General features: G+C 43.6%; 1 protein-coding gene across 3 annotated transcripts in view; it reads right to left on the bottom strand.

Annotated features, from left to right (window-relative positions):
- Window positions 1–20,727, bottom strand: part of SEMA5A (semaphorin 5A) — a 477,269-nt gene that overhangs the window by 148,457 nt on the left and 308,085 nt on the right. For all 3 annotated transcript variants that reach the window (XM_032627865.1, XM_032627867.1, XM_032627866.1), the window contains 2 exons: window positions 15,977–16,075; window positions 14,158–14,371 (listed from right to left, as the gene is read on the bottom strand). In XM_032627865.1, the coding sequence (XP_032483756.1) occupies window positions 14,158–14,371; window positions 15,977–16,075 (313 nt within the window). The remainder of the gene's footprint in view (window positions 1–14,157; window positions 14,372–15,976; window positions 16,076–20,727) is intronic.

Below are 20,727 nucleotides of genomic sequence, written 5' to 3'. Positions count from 1 at the left end.
CGTTACGGACTACAGAGTATTCTACAAAATATGTCAGGTTTTAAGAAGAACTGTGTTATGATATGAGGACTTTTATTTGGCACATTGACTTACATAATAGTGACCACGCGGATGGGAGTACTGAGTAGGGAAACACAATATAAATGAACAATGAGAAGAGCAAAAGTATCAACATCTCTGAGAAGATTCTGACCATGTAAAACCAAACACTGAACATCCTGATGGATCCTTACCCTCTGTCTTCTGTCTATTCCAATGCCTACTGCATCTGTCTGGAGGGGCACCAGGTTCAATGGTCCAATCTGATGACTGACTAGATCACTGAGAGGCTCTTGATATAGAAATATTTGTCTAAATTGATGAAAATGGACATTAAAAGGAAAGGAATTCCAATTTTCCAACTCTATAAAAATCTTACTAGCATCAAAATCTATCAAAATTATTTTGCAATCAAAGGCCACCTTGTGATACACCTGTCAAAGGCAGACTAGAAAATGGTGGGGTGGAGCCTGTATGGGTTGGACCCCGCCCATCCCAGCTTGAAACCCTGAGCTGGACCACTGACATCTGGAATGTTCCTTTATCCTGCAACAATTCGACCTAAGGATTAAAGAGACTGGTACAAAGTAGCCTCGCAATAAATGATGGTTATAATTTTTATTTCATGATTTATTATTTTTTTTTTTTTGCGGTACGCGGGCCTCTCACTGTTGTGGCCTCTCCCGTTGCGGAGCACAGGCTCCGGACGCACAGGCTCAGCGGCCATGGCTCATGGGCCCAGCCTCTCCGCGGCATGTGGGATCTTCCCAGACCGGGGCACGAACCCGTGTCCCCTGCATCGGCAGGTGGACTCTCAACAACTGCGCCACCAGGGAAGCCCTCATGATTTCCTTTTGATTTCCTTTTTAATAATTTCTATTTAGTAGAACTTCACATAATGATAATGAGTAATCAAACATGTATATATTAAAGGTGATCAGAATTTGGGAAACATAAATAAAGCCAGGCTGAGTTTTTAAAATAGCAAGCGATTCCACAAAAAAGAAAGGAGTTAATGGAAACAATATTTAGACGTGACACACAGTGAGCCAGAGGTTTTCAGTTCCCTAATTTGTTGATGTCGGTTACAACGAAAACCATTTCTGTGCATATTCCTAGATTTCAGATACTCTCTTTATTGTAAACAGTTTCCCTTGTCACAGCTACATGAACATGTGCTGCAGAGGGTTCCAAAGTAAAGCTAATTTTATCTAGAGATTTATTAAGAGGGGATAATTAAACCAAAACTAAATTAAGTAAAAAGTGGTTTAAAAGCCATTGATATACTAAAATCCTTTCCTTAAGATTTCTAGGAAAAGATTAGATATATAGATAGATAGATAGATAAATAGATATAGATAGATGGATAGATATACATGTTTGTGTGTGTATGTTTATTGTGTGTGGCATACATATGTATAGGATTGAGGTATATGTATATATGGCTCAATACTTCCACCTACTGGCTGTATGAACTTAGTCAAATTACTTAACAACCTACATTCTCAGTTTCCTCCTTTTAGAACGGTGATAACAACACCCAATACGTAGTATCATTGTGAAAAGTCAAAGGCAATGCATGCCAAGTGCGTACCACTTGGTCGCTAATCATCAAAATATAGCTCACTATTTATTTATATATATAAACTATCATATAAATAATAAATACATAAATTAATAATAAACATATACAAAAATATATAAATGAATACAAATGCATATGTTGGTAAACATACCATCAGTATTTACTTAACAAGTTAACTTATTAGATTTGAATTCTGTATATCAAATTAGGGTCTGTGTTCCTTTCAGAAGATCTGGAACCAAACATGGTGGAAGGTCTGTGGTAGAGGTGGAGCCTTGCATGCCAGCCAGAGCACCTATATCACCAGGTACTTCCTTACCACCCACTGTGGGGCTGTCCTACTGTCCTGGGCCCCAGGTATTCCGCAACCCATGCCCTCAAGGCCATTGTAAGGCAACAAACAAGACACAGATCAATGAGCCATCACAGTGAGAAGACCATGGGGGCCAGGGCAGCGAGGTGAGTTCGAGAATCAGAAAGGAGGGGAGCAGGGAAAGGGCAGATGCCAGGTTCGGATGGGGCTCCAGGTCAAGAGCAGGAGAGAGAGCAGCCGGAGAGAAGACCCTACGGGTGGCCAGGAATGGAAGGAAGCTAGTGTTGGCACAGAAGGAATCAATAGGACAGGCAGCAGAAGGCTGGGCCAGGCCAGCGATCCACGGAGAGGAATCTGGAATTCAAGGGCCACTGGAGAGACACTGAAGAGTTTTAAAGACAAGCTTATGACCCAAATTTCCGTGTGTGTGGTGGCAGTGTCAGGTGAAGGTGGGAGTGGGATGTGGTCCAAGCCTGTCCTTAGTGATCACTGACATAGTAACATGAGCTTTGGAGCCCCAGGTCCTTCACTCACTGAGGCCCCGGCAGAAAGAAAGCCATTGCTAAATCATCTCAGGAGGACGAAAAACATGGCAAACATGATTCCTTCCTTCTTCAGGGGACCATAATCTGTTGAAAGTGTGTTACTTATATAGATTTGCTGGTTCAAGTAGGAGCAACTTGTACCACAGGGACACGTTGCTGTCTCTTCCTAAATGAGAGCTGCCACCTGTACATCAGCTTGTACCCTAGGAGCCCAAACTCTCACCAAGCATTCTCCCTCTCTCAGTGTCAACAGGAGCTCCATTAACTGGCTATTGGTCCACCTGTTCTAGCTCACAGGGCCAGAGACATCCTTCTCTATCCTGCTGGCTCACTCCATTCCAAGCATCAAGCCCCTGGCAGCCTTTCCAATCTCCTGTAAGATTCGACTAAATCACACAGTCCAGGGCTCAATTAGTTATAAGTAATGTCATGACTATGTATTTCTGAACATTTTCAAAGCTGCAAGTTTCCATTGACCATGTTTATTTTTTCTTGATTATATTTTAAATGTATAGGTTCTCTTCTTTCAGGAATTAATCATTTAACCTGCTGAATTGTAAAACTTAAGGAGTTTTTAAATTGGAATATTAACTTTAATTCAAAGATCTTAGAGATATTTTAATGCCTGTAAAATATTTTTAAAGACTAAGAGGAAAACATGCAAGATTTAATTGAAAGAAAATACTGGGCTACAACATTGTGCAGTCAGAATAAGTAAACTCTTATGATGGCTTGGTCTTTGTCTCCTGAGCTCATCAGGGCCAGGGCAAGACAGAAGACAAAAACACAGAGATTATACCATCCAATGTTCAGCAGTGAATGAAAAATGTGAGAGGCCATTGACTGAGGGAAAACAGGAAGTTTAATACAATAATATGGAGACAAATTTACTGAAACACAGAGAACTGAGTATCTTATAAACAGGATGACAATATGATTTACGCTCCAAACTGGAAATCTTTTGAGAGGGAAAAGGAGTAATGTTGATCATGCCAGGTGTCAGGAGTGATCCAGGACTGTCACCAGGAAACAGCTATGATGTCTAGACAATGAACATCAAAACATTTTCGTGAGTGGTTATATAAGTACTAGTAAATTTCTATATAGCATATTGTGTTCTCTATAATGGGGAATATCTTCTTTGTGTGGATCTTTTTTTTTTTAACGCAGGTCTCCATATGCCTTAGTGTATACGGTTGGTGCCTCTGGTGTCATAATATCTTGATGGGGGAAGGAAGAGTGGGATTTGCCCATTCTCTTTTATTTTTATAAATTTATTTATTAAATTTATTTATTTTTGGCTGCATTGGGTCTTCGTTGCTGCATGTGGGCTTTCTCTAGTTGTGGTGAGCCGGGGCTACTCTTCACTGCGGTGCACGGGCCTCTCATTGCGGTGGCTTCTCTTGTTGCAGAGCATGGGCTCTAGGCACGTGGGCTTCAGTAGCTGTGGCTCATGGGCTCTAGAGCACAGGCTCAGTAGCTGTGGCACATGGGCCCAGTTGCTCCACGGCATGTGGGATCTTCCCAGACCAGGGTTCAAACCCGCGTCCCCTGCACTGTCAGGTGGATTCTTAACCACTGCACCACCAGGGAAGCCCCATCCATTCTCTTTTGAAATGTGTAAATTGGAAGTCCAAATTGCAACTGAGCAGGACCCTTCCCAGGACAAACGCCCCACCCCGCTGTCCTCTGCCTGCCTCTTGTCTGTAAAAAAAAAATTTGGCCAAAGAATAAATTTAATCAGAGAAGTGGGAAAATACAGAAGCAAAGGAAAACAGTCAAGCAAGACAAAATAATAATCGTTTAGCCATTAAACAAAGTCAAGGACCTTTATTTCCTCCTCAAGGGCTATAGATAATATTCTGAGCCATGTCCTTTGAGCTGGTTTGCAGATACTGAAACGCCCACCAGGTGGGAGAAATTAACTGTACGCTGCTCACAAGCACAGAGAACCCAGGCCAGTTGGAACCAGAAGGTCAGTGATGTTGACTCCTGGCTACCTCACCACCACTCAATCTGAAGAAGATCCACGAGTTGATCATGTACCTTGCAACTCTCTCCTCAGCACGTGGCCCCTTCCTCATTTCCCTGTTTAATCTTTGAGCAAAACCTGGGGAGTGGGAGTTGGTTCCTGGGGACATGAGTCCACCTTCTCCCCAGAATGGCTGGCTTCCTCAATAAAGCCATCTTTCCCTTTACCTAACACTTGTCTCTCAGTATTGGATTCTTGAGGAACATGCAGCCGAACCTGAGTTCGGTGACAAAATGACTTATTGGCAAGTATAGAGCCTTCATCACAACACTAAAGGGATTCTGTGGCTGCTCACGTTTCAGGAACTCAGCACTCAATGACCAGGACAGAACACACTATTTTCAAAGAGCACAACAAGAATTGATTCCTTCCTGTCACCTACCAGATGTTTGTGTCCATAAAGGGCTGTGTTAAATAACCCCACAGGCTCTTCTTCTTTGGGTTTAATAACCGCAGCTCATTCCATCTCCTTTTGCAAGTTTTCACCAATCAAGAAGCACCGGCCACTATTTCCAAAGTCCCTGGATCCCGTTTCCATGGCAACTTGTGCATAAAAATGTGGACATCAGGAGAGAGACGGAGGCAGCTTTTGGTGGCGGTATTTCCTAAGATGTTGACTAAACAAAGGGGAGGCCAGAAGTCCACAGAGGGGTAAGGATCTGTCTTCAAATCCTAGCTCGTGCATGCTTCAGCATGTAGCCCTGGTTCAGATAACACCTATATGGAGTCTCCCAACCACCTGGTAAGTTGTAAAGAGCCACTGTGACTCCCCCTTGCACCTGGAGTAACAACTGGATGTACCAGAGGCTCCAGCAGGTGCACGGACAGGCAAATGGTATGTAAGGAGGCCATTTATTTAAACTCTTTTCTGACCCTATAAAGATCATCATACTTGGTTTACAACACTCTTTCCAAAGGGTGTTTACATCCATCCCACACAAGACAGACAATCTGCCCAACGCCCTCTGATAGGTTTGATCAAGCCTGAAAATTAGAAAAGGGCAGCTCGTCATGCTGGGTCTCATGTCACACAACTTTGCTCCCATGCTCTAAGTCCACGTGTCATCACCTTCACAAGTTGAAACTTCAGCTGTTAGCCTTTCAGCTGCAGTACTGAACAGAGCCCACTGTTCACAAGGACGGCCCTCTGAAAGCATCTCCCCAGGTGCTGTCTGGTAAAGTACAAAACTAGGCTGCTGACTACGCAATCGTGATTTTTGTTCTGGGTTTTACCTAGCTTCTTTTCCTTGGTAAACACTACAGATTTCCTAAACAAGTACACTTCATTCCCAGGCCCCTCTTGTCTTTATTTTGCTTATCTGGGAACTGCCCACATTTATGAATTTCCTGCTTTAGCAAATCTTGTCTGTCCAGGGAGAGCCTAGTGCAGACTGTTCACACCTTCAGGGACTGCACTGTGTAGACTGCCACAAAGTGATCTCACTGTCCCCAGGATGGAGCCCAACAGGGTCACTCCAGCCTGGCCATGTCTGGACCCCCAAGAAGTGGTGTCTGCGCCCAGGGAGAAGCAGGGAGCTCCACAAAGCACCTGTCTTCATGATAAGCAGAATATTTCTCCCTCCAAGTAAGTTATCTTTAATCACTAGAAGGTTAATCATTGTATTTTAAAGACCTCAAAGAGTCTATTTAATGTGTGGGTAACATCAATAGAGTTATTTCAAACCAGCAGAATTTGAGATTGTTACAGAGTTTTCTTAACTGGAAACATAATAGCTCATTAAAAATGATACAATGGGGCTTCCCTGGTGGCGCAGTGGTTGAGAGTCCGCCTGCCGATGGAGGGGACATGGGTTCGTGCCCCGGTCCGGGAAGATCCCACATGCCGCGGAGCGGCTGGGCGCGTGAGCCATGGCCGCTGAGCCTGCGCGTCCGTAGCCTGTGCTCTGCAACGGGAGAGGCCACGGCAGTGAAGGCCCGCGTACCCCACAAAAATAAATAAATAAAAGATACAATGGATTTCAAGTGTGTTTTCCTCCAGGTGGAGGTCAAGCCTGGAATCTCAGAGAATGGGAGGAAGCAGCAGAGTTCTGTGGAGAAAACCCAAGAGAGAGACAAAAGCTGCCTCCAGGGAAGGAAAATAAGCAGGTTGCTGCCTGCCCATGAGATTAGGCCCCCAAAGATGTCCATGCTGAAAGCTCACTGACAGATTCCTTTTTCCAAGTTCCTATCGGGGTTTTAGTCCATGTGCAAGCAAGCAGTTCCCCCAGAACCCACAAATTCAATCTGTACAATGCTAATTTGCAGATGTATTTTTTTTCCCTTTTCATGGGTTGACTGTTTCCCCGATTTGATTGCCAGTTTCTTGAAGGCAAGTTTTACAGCTTCTCTATTTTAAGCATAGACCATTAAACATGTATTACCCTGCTTTACCATAATCATTTAATAAGGGTTATTAACAATTAGTATTTTAATGCGTTAAGGCTGTTAAGGTACTTCTCTAAACACATTAAGTTTGTTTGAAGAGCGATTTTGGCACAGGGGAAAAAATCCAATTTTGAAACTTATAGTCGTGACCAAACATATAACTCAATGTTTCAAGTTCCTCCAGAACACTATCCAATTAATCATACTGTCTTTGATAACTAACTGAATACATAATGGTTGAAAATGGGAGTCCAAATGAGAATGGCAAAAGAAGATTCTTTAAATGTTTGGACCCGCATCAGTTTCAAACATACAAATCTATATTTTTAAAGTTCTGGGTTGCAACTAATATGACACATTCCCTTTGTTAACAACAAAATTCATATTTCTGCTACTTACGAAATGTGCCTATCTCCTAGTCATTCAACAAATATTGATGGAGCCTCAACTGTGTTTCAGGCACTATATGAAATGCTGACCACACAGAAATGGATCCCACCTAATCCCTGCCCTTAAGGAATTCAGAAACTCATGGGTGGGGAAAACAAAGATGTAAACTACTCATCTGTTAGTTCATTTATTCAAAAATGATGTATTGGGTGTTTACTGTGTCCAGCACTGTTGAAAGTATATGGGATCCATCAGTGACCAACAAGTAAGCCTGGCCATTAGGGAACATTCATTCTAGTGGAGGAAAGGAGACAAGTACTAAAAGCATAACACTAAGGATAAAAGTCTAACGTGGCTAAGGGGAATCAAGAGGGCTAGATGGAGGAGGGGGTCGTTTCAAATAAGGTGGTCAGGGGCGAGGTCCCTTTGAGAAGTGGCATTTGAGCAAAGACAACGGAGCTAAACCCACTGGCCAGCTGGATTGCCTAGGGCTGAGAGCTCTCCAGATACAACAGCAAACTATAGCCCTCAGGCAGATCCTGCCTGCTGGCTATGAATAAAGTTGTATGTGCACGCAGCATGCGTGTATGCATTGGTGATGGCTGCCTTCATGCTACGATGGCAGAATTGAAAAGCTGCAACAGAGACCATACGGATCCAAAGTCTAAAATATCCAAAGTTACCAATATTCGTCATATCTTCATGGTCTGATTTTTTATCTCACAACCGCCAGGTCCGGTGGCAAGTTATTTCCAGCTTACAAGCGAGGAAACCGAGAATTGAGACAAATCAGCATCCTGAAGGGTGAGCACTGATTCGCCGGTGGCAATGCATGTAAGAGGTTAAAGCAGGAGCAAGGGTGGGTAGGAGAGAGCACAGGGAAGCATCGGGGGATGGCCAGCACTGCCTCAGCTTTCTCTGCAGGTGAAATGGGGACACGAGCGGGGTTGGAGCAGGACAGGGGCCACGCGCTCCAGTATCGTGGGGTGAAGACAGCCATGCACAATGCCCATCAAGAAGGGATGAAAGGGACCCACCGAGTCTTGGGGAAACTGCAACTTCAACTGAAGCTACTACGGAGGAGCAGGAATTACGGATGAGGCAAAACTCAAGGGAAGAAAGAACAGCATAAACAGCACGTGGGAAGGAGCATGGTGAGGAAAGCACAGTGCAGCCAGGGAAATGCGCACTCTGCCTTAAAGGATGCTGAGAGGGCACGTGGGCAAAGGAGCAGTGGAGTCAGATCACACAGGCTGGGAAAGAGAAAACCCGATGAAGGTGTCATAGCCAGCCCTGCTCTCCTCTCCACGTCAGCCCTTGCTGACAGCCGATGGCACGGCCACCACCTGGGTCTTGCTGCACTGGTGCAGGGGCGCAGGCGGGACACCCACTCATTGGTGGACAGCTGTAATGGTGGTGGTATCATAAGACAATGCACCTGGAACTCTGGTATTAGATCCAAGGCACTTAGCTTGCTCAGGGCAGGTTGTTGGAACCCTACCAACCAATTTATGCTGGGTCTCTGGGAGGTGTGGTGGGAAGATTAGAGGCTTGGTAGGTCCCTACTCAGGGCTCTCTGTATCCTGGCAGGACGTCACCCTGGACAGCCTGATGTCACCACTTGCCTGAAGAGTAAGTAGCCCTGAAGCAAAGGAGGTCCCCAGAGGCTTGGGTCCCTGAAGGGTCATGACTTGCCATGTTTGTCTACATGTTCTGACATTCTGAAGAGCATCCTTTGTGCCGTGCGCTTCTCTTTCTCTGGAGGGTCACAGTGCTGATTTTTGCCAAGCCTTCACTGCAGCCCTTTGAGGCAGTAATTCAGACACAGAATGAGGGGGATGAAATCCACTTTAGAATGCTGCCTAAGAGAGAGGCACCCCTTCCCCAGAGATCGCGAGGTGGAGGAGGGATGCACAGTGGATAAGGCTACAGTTTAAGTGGATGGACTGTCCACCCCAGTGCTCTGGAGCATGGAAGGAGGAAACGGGTGCAGGCCGGCTCTGCCCTGGGCGAAGACAACAATCCCTTGAGCCCTACCTGATGCCTTCTGATGCTTTCTATTGGGAACAAGAAGGGAACACTGTCTGTCGAGAACAAGGAGAACACAGCTGAGACCAGGAGACTGAGTGTGGCCAGAGGATTCACCCGCAACACAGAAAGAGATGTAACAGTGTCATTGGAAAATAAGACACAGAAGTTTAAGATTTCAACATTTGAGCGTTTCCTGATTAGGGCACTATTGCGGGTTGCATTGTATCCCCCCAAATATATGTTGGTACCTATAAACGTGACCTTGTTTGGAAGTAGGGTCATGGCAGATATAATTAGTAAAGATGAGGTCATACTGGGATAAGGGGGGCCCTAATCCCATAGGACCCATGTGAGGACACAGAGCCACAGGAAGTAGATCGTGTGAACAGAGGGAAAGACTGGAGTGTTGCTGCCACAAGCCAAGGGATGCTGAGGGCTGTGGAGCTACAAGAGGTGAGGAAGGGCCCTCCCCTGGAGTCTTCAAAGAAAGCACGGGCGGCCGACACCTTGATCTTGGACTTCTCGCCTCCAGAACTCTGAGAGAACACATTTCTGTTTTAAGCTACCCAGTTTGTGGCACTTTGTGGCAGCAACCCTAGGAAACAAACACAGCCAGTGTCCAAAATGTCGCTGAAGGCATGGCTTGAGGAAGTGAAGTTCGTTGGTGCCTAGCTGCTGGCTGAGGAGGGAGATGCCTGGCACAGGGCTGGCAGAGGCGAACAAGAAACACTAGCGACCGCTGTACCGCTCATGCCATGAGTTTGCCCTGTACGAGTTAATTAACCCAATTAAGGAAAGGGTCTACCTCCCTGTACAGGCAAATTATCCTATACACAATTTAATCACAGCAGGGAAGCTGAAAACAAAAATTCTGCTGACCACGGTTCACAGGTGCTATCCCCCACACCTCCCCTGCCGAGAAAGTTCTCTTTCGTCAACAGAGAAATGTTGGCAGAAAACTGGTAAATGTCCAAACCAAACACAGGAGCTCTGCTTATCATAACCTGTAAGCAGCTGTTAGCTGAGTGATGGCCTCCCAGGGACCCTGAGCCCTGTAAACACCTGGAGGTACTGAGGCTTGTGTAGTAGGTGAAGGTGTCTGGGGGACCTGGACGTGGCAGCAGCAGGACACAGCAGTCAGGAGAATCCAGCCCAGAGGGGCAGCAGGGGGCACAGTGGGGAAAGCACAGAGGAGGCTTGTCAGTGTCAGGAAAGATGGGAAACAAGAGGCTGGTAGGTGTCAGTAATCAGGAACCACAGCCCAAAATGTTCCTCCACGAACTCAGCCAACAGACATTTACTCACTGCCACTATGCATCCGATGTCGTATCAGACTTTGGGGCGTTCACAGTAATCACGTCTATTTATCGAGTACCTGCTGCACGCCACCAATATTCGTCGTATCTTCATGGTCTGATTTTTTATCTCACAACCGCCAGGTCCGGTGGCAAGTTATTTCCAGCTTACAAGCGAGGAAACCGAGAATTGAGACAAATCAGCATCCTGAAGGGTGAGCACTGATTCGCCGGCAGGACTTTCCACCTCCAAAGCCTCCATCCCCTACCTTCTTATACGACCACTGAGCCCACGAAAAGACAGTGACCTCTGCGCAGATAACCTTGTAAGTTAATAGGTGTTTGCTACCCTTCTGTCTATCTCCTGCTCTTGACCTGGGATGGAGGGCTGCCCTTCCCCAGGCCCTGGGATTTTCCGACACTAAGCTCTATCAAGAACAAATCTAACTCTTTGATCTCCATTTAGTGAGCACCTAATATCACACAGGAAATAGGACCCTTCCTGGATACTGCAGAACTAAGGGTGTTTTTAGCTTCATTGCATTTCTTTGTCTTTGTCTCATGGAAGAGGGAGGAGATCTGAGCATTTTTATAAAAAGATGGTGATTATCACCAGAGAGCAAGAAATTTAAGGATATGGAAAAAAAGGATAACAGGTAAGGCACCAACCTCCAGTAAAGAAAGAAAATTACTCCAGAGCACAGTGGAAAGAACAGAGACAGGGTGTCTGGTCAAAGGGCAGATGGAAGGAAAAGTGTGGATTCCAAGAACAGTGAAAATAAATGTCCCTGCATCCGGGCCCAGCAGGGGCACAGAAGCAGAGCTCAGTGGGGCTCAGAGGCCAGAATCTATGCTGGAGGGAGAGTCAGAGTAGAAAACCAGGGCCAGTCAGAGGTAGAAATGATACCTCAGGGTTCAGTAGAAGAAAGTGTCCCAAGAGAACACAGGAGAGGGAATCAACACTCAACTTGGGAGCCTCAGGGCTCTCTGTGCTCTGCCCTGGGAGTGAAGGCCTTCCTGGTGGGGAACAAGAGGGTGACACTCCCTGAGGACGGCGGGACAATTCAGTGCCATGCGAGTTATGATGACACCGTGAGCAGAGTGGCGGCTCCGCCATGTTCACCTTGGACTTATTTGCAATTGCCAGAGTTGCTGGATAATATCATTTATGATTTTAGGACATATATGCCTACAGTGACTGTGGAAACCCTGGGTGAGCTCTTCAGCTGTCCTTATGACATCACCTGACTCTCAAATGGGAAAGATTGCGCCCAGAAGGGTAACAGCATCTGAGCACCTGATCAGCCTGGGCATCTAAGTCACATGGAAAGAAACAGTGTTTCTAACTCATGCCATAACCTGAATTATTTTCCCAAGATATTCTTCAGGGTGTCGCTTCCGGGGAAAGAGAGAGATTGTACTCCGAATTAATTTTTACTTTGCTTTCAGCAAACTCTAAATGCAATGCTTGTGGCTGGGGAATAAGTCATTTTGATTTTTAACTGGAAACTGCTTGGCCAGTAAAACTCAACAAATGAATAGAAAGAACTTTAAGCTACACAGATGAAAGAAAGCATCAGAGCAGAAAGGAAACCTTCCACAGAGAGTCGAAAGGTCCTGTTGAAACCAGTTCAACAGAAACAATGTTAACCTAGGGAATCTAGTTAGTGCTTTGGTTTGAGAAAACAATTCACGTTGCCCTTTGGAAGCTCACGGAGTCATTCAACTTGCTGAAGCAACTGGATGAAGACTCTTTTCTCTACAAGGGAGTCTTTTAAAGGCAAACTGTGATGGCTGGTTTGACTATCTTATCTGACAAAATGCTCATGTGTATATATACACGTATGCATAAACATGCGTAAGTGGTCATTCTAAACCAGTGGTTCTCAAAGAGAGGCAATATTTCCCCCAAGGGATATCTGGCAGTTTCTGGACAAAGTTTTTGTTGTCACAATTCAGGAGGTGGGCCGTGCTATTGCAACTAGCGGGTATAATGCAGGGTTGCTGCTAACCATCCTGCAATAATCAGGACAAACTCCCTCCCCCCAGAAAAGAATTATCTGGCCCAAAGCATCAATAGTGCTGAGGTGAGAAACTCGGGTCTACAATCATGAGCTGGTACTTGACTGAAAAGCCAGTAAATCTTTGTAGGACTTGAAAGCTCCAAATAGTAAATATTATCATGGCAATTATAAGATTTCATCTTTATGCGAATTATCAAATAAACGACTGAGGGAATGGATTACATATGGTGCATACATCTATCAATAACATTGTGTTTGCTAGTGTGTGTGTACCCATAGGCAGAGGGCTGAATTTCAGCTGGCAGGTCTCAGTACCTGGCCAACTTTAACTTCAATTTGGGTGGCTGGAATCACTTTCTATTTGTTAATTGAGCAAGTGACCAAGTTCTAGCCCAGGATTCAAGGGAAGTCTTCTGGGGGGTTTCTGATTTCTTCAAAAAAAAGGACACAAGGGACGTGGTTCTTCTTCCACTGGATATTGTCATGTCTGGATGCAGTACCAGGAATTGTAGCCGCAGGTTTGCACCCATGAGCAGAGCTAGCCTGAGGACCAACCTGACAGACTGTGGGTGGCAGAGACAGTGGTGACAGGACTTGGGTCCCTTACTAACTCTTGAGTCATTGAAGTGAGCAACTCTGAAGACACCTACCCTGACCTTCCAGTTGTATGACTTGACACCCTGTTTTAAAAAACTGTGGTCAACTTATATGTGGAATCTAAAAGAAAAAATGATATAAATGAACTTATTTACAAAACAGAAACAGACTTCGAAAACAAACTTACGGTTACCAAAGGGGAAACGTGGTGCGGAGGGATAAATTAGAAGTGTGGGATTGACATATACACACTACTCTATATGAAACAGATAATCAACAAGGATCTACTGTGTAGCACAGGGAACTCTACTCAATATTCTGTAATAACCTATATGGGAGAAGAATCTGAAAAAGAATGGATACACGTATACGTAGAACTGAGTCACTTTGCTGTACACCTGAAGCTAACACAACATGGTAAATCAACTACACTCCAATATAAAATAAAAAAATAAATTAAAAAAAAACTGGTCAAGTTACTTGGAGCTACCTAAAGCCAAACACATTCTTTTACACAATTGCCTGAAACTTTCATGAAACGCTAGTAATTTCCCTTTTTAGGTATCTAATAAAGAAGTTAAAAAAGAATGCACATGAGGCTACAGATATCTTTGACATGACATCGGATTTCCTAAACTGCAAACAATAATATGAAAAAGCAGCTTCAGTTTAAGGAACGCTCATATCACCATTAGCTTTATTATCATGTCCTAAGTGTGGAGAATATCACTTCTCTTCCGAGTTGGCAAAGAGCCATCTGATACCTTTCCACACTGAAATCCAAAAGCGTGTACATTTTGATTTCTTTAGAAAATGAAGTTATTTTATTTTTAGAAACGGTGACAGTTTGCTTTTGAACACCAAGTCACCGGGCATCACAGACCAACGAGAGGGGAAACTGGGAGTGAAGGTAAGACTTACCGTTGAGCCATTTGGAGTTGTACTGCGCGGTGCGGAGAGGGGGCAAGACGCCCAGACTTCGGTAAATGGCGGGATCGCGTCCGGGGAAATCCATGGCCGTGGCTGCATAGACCTCACCGCCCGCCGTGAGGAGAGCCGTGGAATTGTGCCGAGGGCTGTAAGGACAGCGCGCCATGCCGCTGATCTGATCGTGGATCTCCGTCAGGTTACTCAGCTAGGTGTGAGGACGAGACAGAGAAACAAATTATCCCCCAGGAAACCCCTTTAAGAGCGTTAATGGAGCATATCCACCCAAACTGCAAATAAAGCATGCACGATAAACTCTCTGGGGCTCATACAATGTGACAAACTTCTGCACTCTGACTTGGATGAGAACAGTACACGGTGGTCATCCTTAGACAATCTACCGATCAACCTCTCTCATCATCCTTTGAGAGTTACTGAACCTCTGGCTTTTGGATACTCACAAGAGATGAAGGGAGATTATTGTCTATGACTTTATTTATAATGCCTGGGACAGTGCAGATTTTTCCACTTTAACTTAAAAACCCAACTTCAATATTTATAGAAATACAAATTGCAATAAAAATTAGGTACAATTTTATCAATAAAAGTGAATCAAAATATTATGAATAGCCCAAAACTGCATTCATGGGTAAGGATGTATGGATATTTAGCACCACGTAGCCCAAATTTCCAAGCCTTAAGTTTTTAGTTTTCAGAGAGGCAACTCAGTGCCTTGCAGTCAAGTGGGGGAATCCAGCATTTGAGGAGCTGAACAACCAGTGAATGAGAAAAGTTCTTTGGATGGGGAGGGAATCTTTGCTCTCCTCTGGTTTCTTTACTCTTACCTGAGAGGTACAAGAGCAGAGGGGTTAGGCAGGGGGGGCTCCAATACACTGCCTGCTTTATTAGACGTGTAGCCCCGGGTAAGCTACTTCAAGTCTTTAAGCCTTAGACTCTTATAAAGTGGTGACCCAAAGGGTAAGCACCACATAGGGTGGATGTGAGGATGAAGTTGTAAGGTGCTTCGGACAGGCCATGGTACCTAGGGATCTCTCCGTGAGCATCACTTCTTATCATCAACATCCTCCCTTTCTTTCCAACAACTGAATGTTATTTGAAAATAATGAATACTAAAAGAGGATGGTAAGCTCAGGTCTTGAGAGAAAGTGTGTAACCAGGAAATTAACATAATGATATTTCTTCATCATGTTCCTGGAGGAAGATCAAATGAATATCCCATATTAGGAAGATTACATGTGTGCTCTGATAACCCGGCAGTTCTACGGGTATAAGACCTGGATGCTGAAAATGCCCCTGTCAATGATGACAGGTTAAAATAAAAAGACAGAGGGTGGCATATAACTTTACTTTTCGTAGGGTTCCATTTGTTTGCTAGTTTGCTTTACTTTTTTGACACCCTTCTCATCCAATTTGTAAACTGTATTTTCTTCACTTGGATTATAATTTTAGGTTATTTTAATACTTAACAGCCTCCCTACGATAAAGAAGAAAAAGAAATAAGAATACGTTTAGGATTATGTTTAGGGTCTGGTGGGAAATAAGCTGGTAGAAATAGTCTGAAAGCATATTTAAATTTAATTAAACAAGCTAGAATTATTACCAGTTCTTTATATAATAGTGTTATTAGTAATAGATCAGTACATCAAATATTTACTCAGTTTGACAAAAGGTGTTTTTTAAAATTAAAAAGCAACTCTTTGGAGAATAGAAACACGTTTAAAACTAGGGTTTTAATAGAATGCTTGGATTTTCCAGGTATTAAAATCTGTCAAAGTTCCACCTGAAGCCGTACCGTGCGGTTGGTGCAGACCGGCGTGAAAGCGTTGGTTCCACAGGTAAATAACCTGTCGCCACCCACCAACAGTACCCGGATGTAGTTCTGACATTCCTCCTGAAAAAATTAAAAAATCACAAGAAACTTGTTAAGGATGCCTGAGCGCAAGAGGAACGGTGAATATGAATACATCTTGTCTAGTTAATAGATCAGATGTTAATTAACCAGTAAAAACAAACAAACCAAAAAATCTTCTTGGATACTGACCAAAAAATAACAACAGAACTCTAAAATAGTCTGACTTTTCTCTGCACACTTGCTCAATCGAGGATATTTGTAAAGATAGATATAAATATACGTTCAGTTAAAATCTCAAAGCATGTGTCTTCTTTTGATGAATGGGCTTTCATTTTGAGTTGTAGCTGATAACAGTGTGAGCCCTAAATTGCCTTTGACATATATTAGGAAAATAAATAAACACTGCTCATGAAACAGTGTCTTAGAAAACTTCCCCAGGAACTTGAAAAAACATGGTGAATGCTTCTCCAGATGCTAGGGTCACACGTGAAACTCTGATTCCAAATTGCAAGCAGTTTCACATAAAGTTCTCAAAATGCATGCACAGCAAGAATCTATAAACATGTTTGATTCTTTGATGAAAAATTAAAATATAACTAATAAGTCAAGGATGTCTGGAACAAGAGGCATGAAAGCTCATGCTGAGGGATGGCTCACAGCTGAATTTTTTTTCTGTGGTTGCAAAACATACATATAAGTCTAGGACATGGTCATAGTAGTGCAGGAACTTTCAGGTGGAACGCTCTTCATTCACTCAGCCAGCAAGCATTTACGGATTAGATACTCTTCGGCAGAGACTGTGGAGAAAGTCACAGTCTAGGCCCGTAGCGCAAAATTAAAGTACACGGAGCTGTCCGCGTACTCCAATGAGGAGTCACCGGAGAACAGCATATTGCTAGCTCCAGAGCAGAGGGGAAGGGAGGAGGTGCAGGAAGGCTCCCTGGAGGAGATGACACCTGAGATAAGTTTCAAAGGAAGAGTAGGATTTGGTGAGGCTTCCTTGAGGAGGTACCCCCTGACACTTGCAGGATTTTACCAAGCAAAGGAGGGAAAACGCATTCTCAGCAGAAAGAATGGACTGTGACAAGGCATCACGGTTGGAGAAAGCACCGTGCTTTCACTATGTACAGAAGAGGTAGACATAAGCTGGGGAGCCAGACACAGGCCAGGTGTGCCAGACCAGTGAGTTTACTTTTTATTCTGAATGTGAAGGAACCGTTTTATGTTTTTACTGCATGCAGTTGTCGTTTTTTTAAACATCTTTACTGGAGTATAATTGCTTTACAGTGTTGTGTTAGATTCTGCTGTATAACAAAGTGAATCAGCTATACATATACATATATCCCCATATCCCCTCCCTCTTGCGTCTCCCTCCCACCCTCCCTATCCCACCCCTCCAGGTGGTCACAAAGCACCGAGCTGATCTCCCTGTGCCACTGCATGCAGTTTTGACCTGAGGTGATGTTTGTAAATGAAGGACCACTCTGGACCATGTGGAAGCTAGTAGAGATGTGATATGGCAGTTCAGGAGACAGGCAAGGAAACTACTTCCATAATTCAGTCCCTCCTGCTTCCGTGTGAAAGGGCAAAGTCAGACTCCAGCAAATGAACAGGAAATGGTGACTGACCAACCAACCAGACCTAGAAGATGCTGTATGATGATGTATCGGTTTGACACACATTTCCCCAATCAGGAGGATCTGGATCTAATGGCACAGCAATGCTCTCTTCAGTGGAATGGAGCCTCAGTCTCCACGAAATGTTGATTTGCCATAACTCAGCCTGTGGCATGGCCTAGCTGTGGATATAAAATGAGCTAAAATATTTGAATTTGTTTTCTAACTGTAAAGTGAAATATCAAAGGTAGATAATTTTCCTAATACTACTACTAACAATAAAAGTAACAAATTATCCTGCAGTCTAAAAAAAAAAAAAACAAAAAAAAAAACAACTAATACTAAACTTTCTTTGATTTTTTTTGTATGGAAATATGTTAATATAAATGTTTCAGACATTACATGAAATTTCTAAAAATCTTATATGTTCTGGTATAATGTTATAAGTCATAATTTTAGTTATTACTTTAAAATGTATATCTCAGAAATAACTAAATTTCCTTGCCAATTGCATTATTATGAACTTCCATCAAATCTTTAACCGTGGTCATTTTTAAGTCTTTTGTCATTTACAGACAGTTCTGGGTGTACTCTGATGCTTTTGCAAAAATGTTCCTATAAAAGGGTTTCATCTTCAAGGAATTCATGGAAAAGACTCTGACAAGTACAGGTTTCTGGTAACTGACAATGAATAAGCATTTTCAGAACTCTAATGGAAAACTGATGAATTCATAAAAGTGCTAACAAAAGATCAAGATGAAAAAATTAATTACATGGGACTGAGTGAACTGATGAGGAAGATTATAAGTTTTGTGACTTTCTGTTTGAATAAAAAAAAAAAATCCCACGAGGACTCAGAGGCAAAAAATATACCAATCAATTTTCACTGCAAAGTGAAGGAGCGGTTACAGGGGAGGATTCCTGGACTGAATGTCAATATTATGACACAGTGTGAGTGTGTTTCGTGTTTGGTAATTGCAATCATTGTTGCTTCTGTCGTGGTCATCCATTTACAATGCTTGGTGTCAGTCTATTTATCTCCTGTAAAAATAAAATACAGTGTGTGTGTGTGGAAAAAAAAACAAAAACAAATTATCATTGGCTGCTAAACTGAAGATACTTTGAGGAAAAAAAAAGGACAGAATGAAAGATCGAAATTAACTATTGGACGAATTAAGAAATGAGTGTCATAGGAAGACAATAAACTGAGTAACTGAGAAAGGTACACCTGATGGGGAGGCTTATTTTGCTCTGTTCTGTTTTGCTTTTATACCTGGGAAAGGGAAGGAGAGTTCTGAAGAGAAGGAACAAACCAAGACATCAAAAAGGCACATCGTTATCCCTTCCCACTGTCAGGGAGCTCTCACTCGGAGAACACAGAGGAGGGGTGTGCCGCCTCAGAGAGCAGAGGGGCACAGAGTTCGCAGAGACAGGATCAAGGCCAGGGTGGAAACCCCAGACCTAATGGCGTCTGAGGGCACTCCAGAAAGACAACTCGGGGAACACAGGGCTGAGATGGCTCTTGATGGCCGGAATGGACAAAGCAGACACAACAATGACACTATAATAAAGAATGAGAGAAAATTACAGACAGTGGAGAGATGTGGAGATTTTGTTTTGTTTTCTGTTGCTGCTTTTAGAACTCTCTCAAGAATGAGTCAAAACATAAAAGAACTTTTCGCGTTTTGTTTTTTTAAAGCAGGAGACTGACACAGGTAGAAATGCGCTAGAGGCAGTCATATCACCGTGAACTTGGCCAAGGGTAAGTTATTCCAAGAGAATCATCCCCATTGGAAAGACGTGCTCTTATGGCTGAGTCTTTCGGACCTGGTGAAGAAAAAGCAAGGGCCTCTAATCAATTTTGGGAAGAGAAACAATAAAGATAACAGATGTGGTGTTTATCTTAATCTCCCAAAAGAAAGACAAAGTGAAAACAGGACCGTAGGTCATTAACCTTCCTGAAGGCCCACTACAAACTTGATGACGAACTAGAAAGATGGCTGGGGATGTGATACCCAGGATGCTGATGTGTGTCAGAGCAGAAGGACAAATCCAACTGGTTGTCAAAAAAAATCCTGGAAAAAAGTAAATGAGGGAGGGCACAATCTTATTTCAATTAGAACAGAGAGGGACTTCCCTGGCGGTCCAGTGGTTAAGACTTCATCTTCCAATGCAGGGGGTGAGGGTTCGATCCCTGGTCGGGGAGCTAAGATCCCACATGCCTCGCGGCCAAAAAACCAAAACATACAACAGAAGCAATACTGTACCAAATTCAAGAAAGACTTTTTAAAAATGGTCCACATCAAAAAAAAATTTTTAAAGAATTAGAACAGAGAATTTAAAAAGTATGTTCTGGAAATCACGAGAATACACTGTACCCTCTGGGAAAGGTTACCTGGGCTGTGTGTCTCCCCGATGCTGATAGGCTCCCTCATGTTGAGTGAGGATGTAGGGAAGGAAGCAGGTAAATGTCAGGAAACAGGACAATCGGACATGGAGGCTTATGCAGTCTTTACTAAGAGGATGCAGGCATCACCAGCTCCATGAAAGCTGTAGTTGCTTACGGTAAGTGGGGCCTGAGGAGGGTAATGCTTTAGGTAAGCCCAGCATGCAAGGTTGGAGGGAACAGAGAAGAGGATCGGGGCGGGGAAGAGTTCTGTCCCATCACCAGTGAGGCTGGACGAGCTCTGCTCACCCTCTGTGTCCAATAGGAGGAACCACTGGAGGCGGGGTGGTACTTCCGTGTTTCTTCTTAACTGTCCAAGGCTGAACTCATTTGCCCGACGGTATGGGTCAGCTCAGCTCAGTCCCTTCCTGTTTCACTCCCCTAAACGTTCCCTCATGGATAATTCACAAACTGCTCAACTGATACTATCTAGAAGCAGACTGGATGTGAATCCTAAGCAAATAAATACATTGAAAATAACAACTTTCTTTTTCTTTCTTTTTTTTGATGAGAGATTGGAGAAAGTCCAAGCAAAACAGAATGTAAAAACAGAAATGAAAGAAAGCAGAAGTACTTTGCTTTGGAGCAGAAGATCAATTTATGAAGCCGTGGTGGCGCAGTGGTTGAGA

This window comes from Phocoena sinus, chromosome 3, assembly GCF_008692025.1.
Source record: "Phocoena sinus isolate mPhoSin1 chromosome 3, mPhoSin1.pri, whole genome shotgun sequence".
Classification (NCBI taxonomy): Eukaryota; Metazoa; Chordata; class Mammalia; order Artiodactyla; family Phocoenidae; genus Phocoena; species Phocoena sinus.
This window is presented reverse-complemented; position numbering and strand designations above follow the sequence as displayed.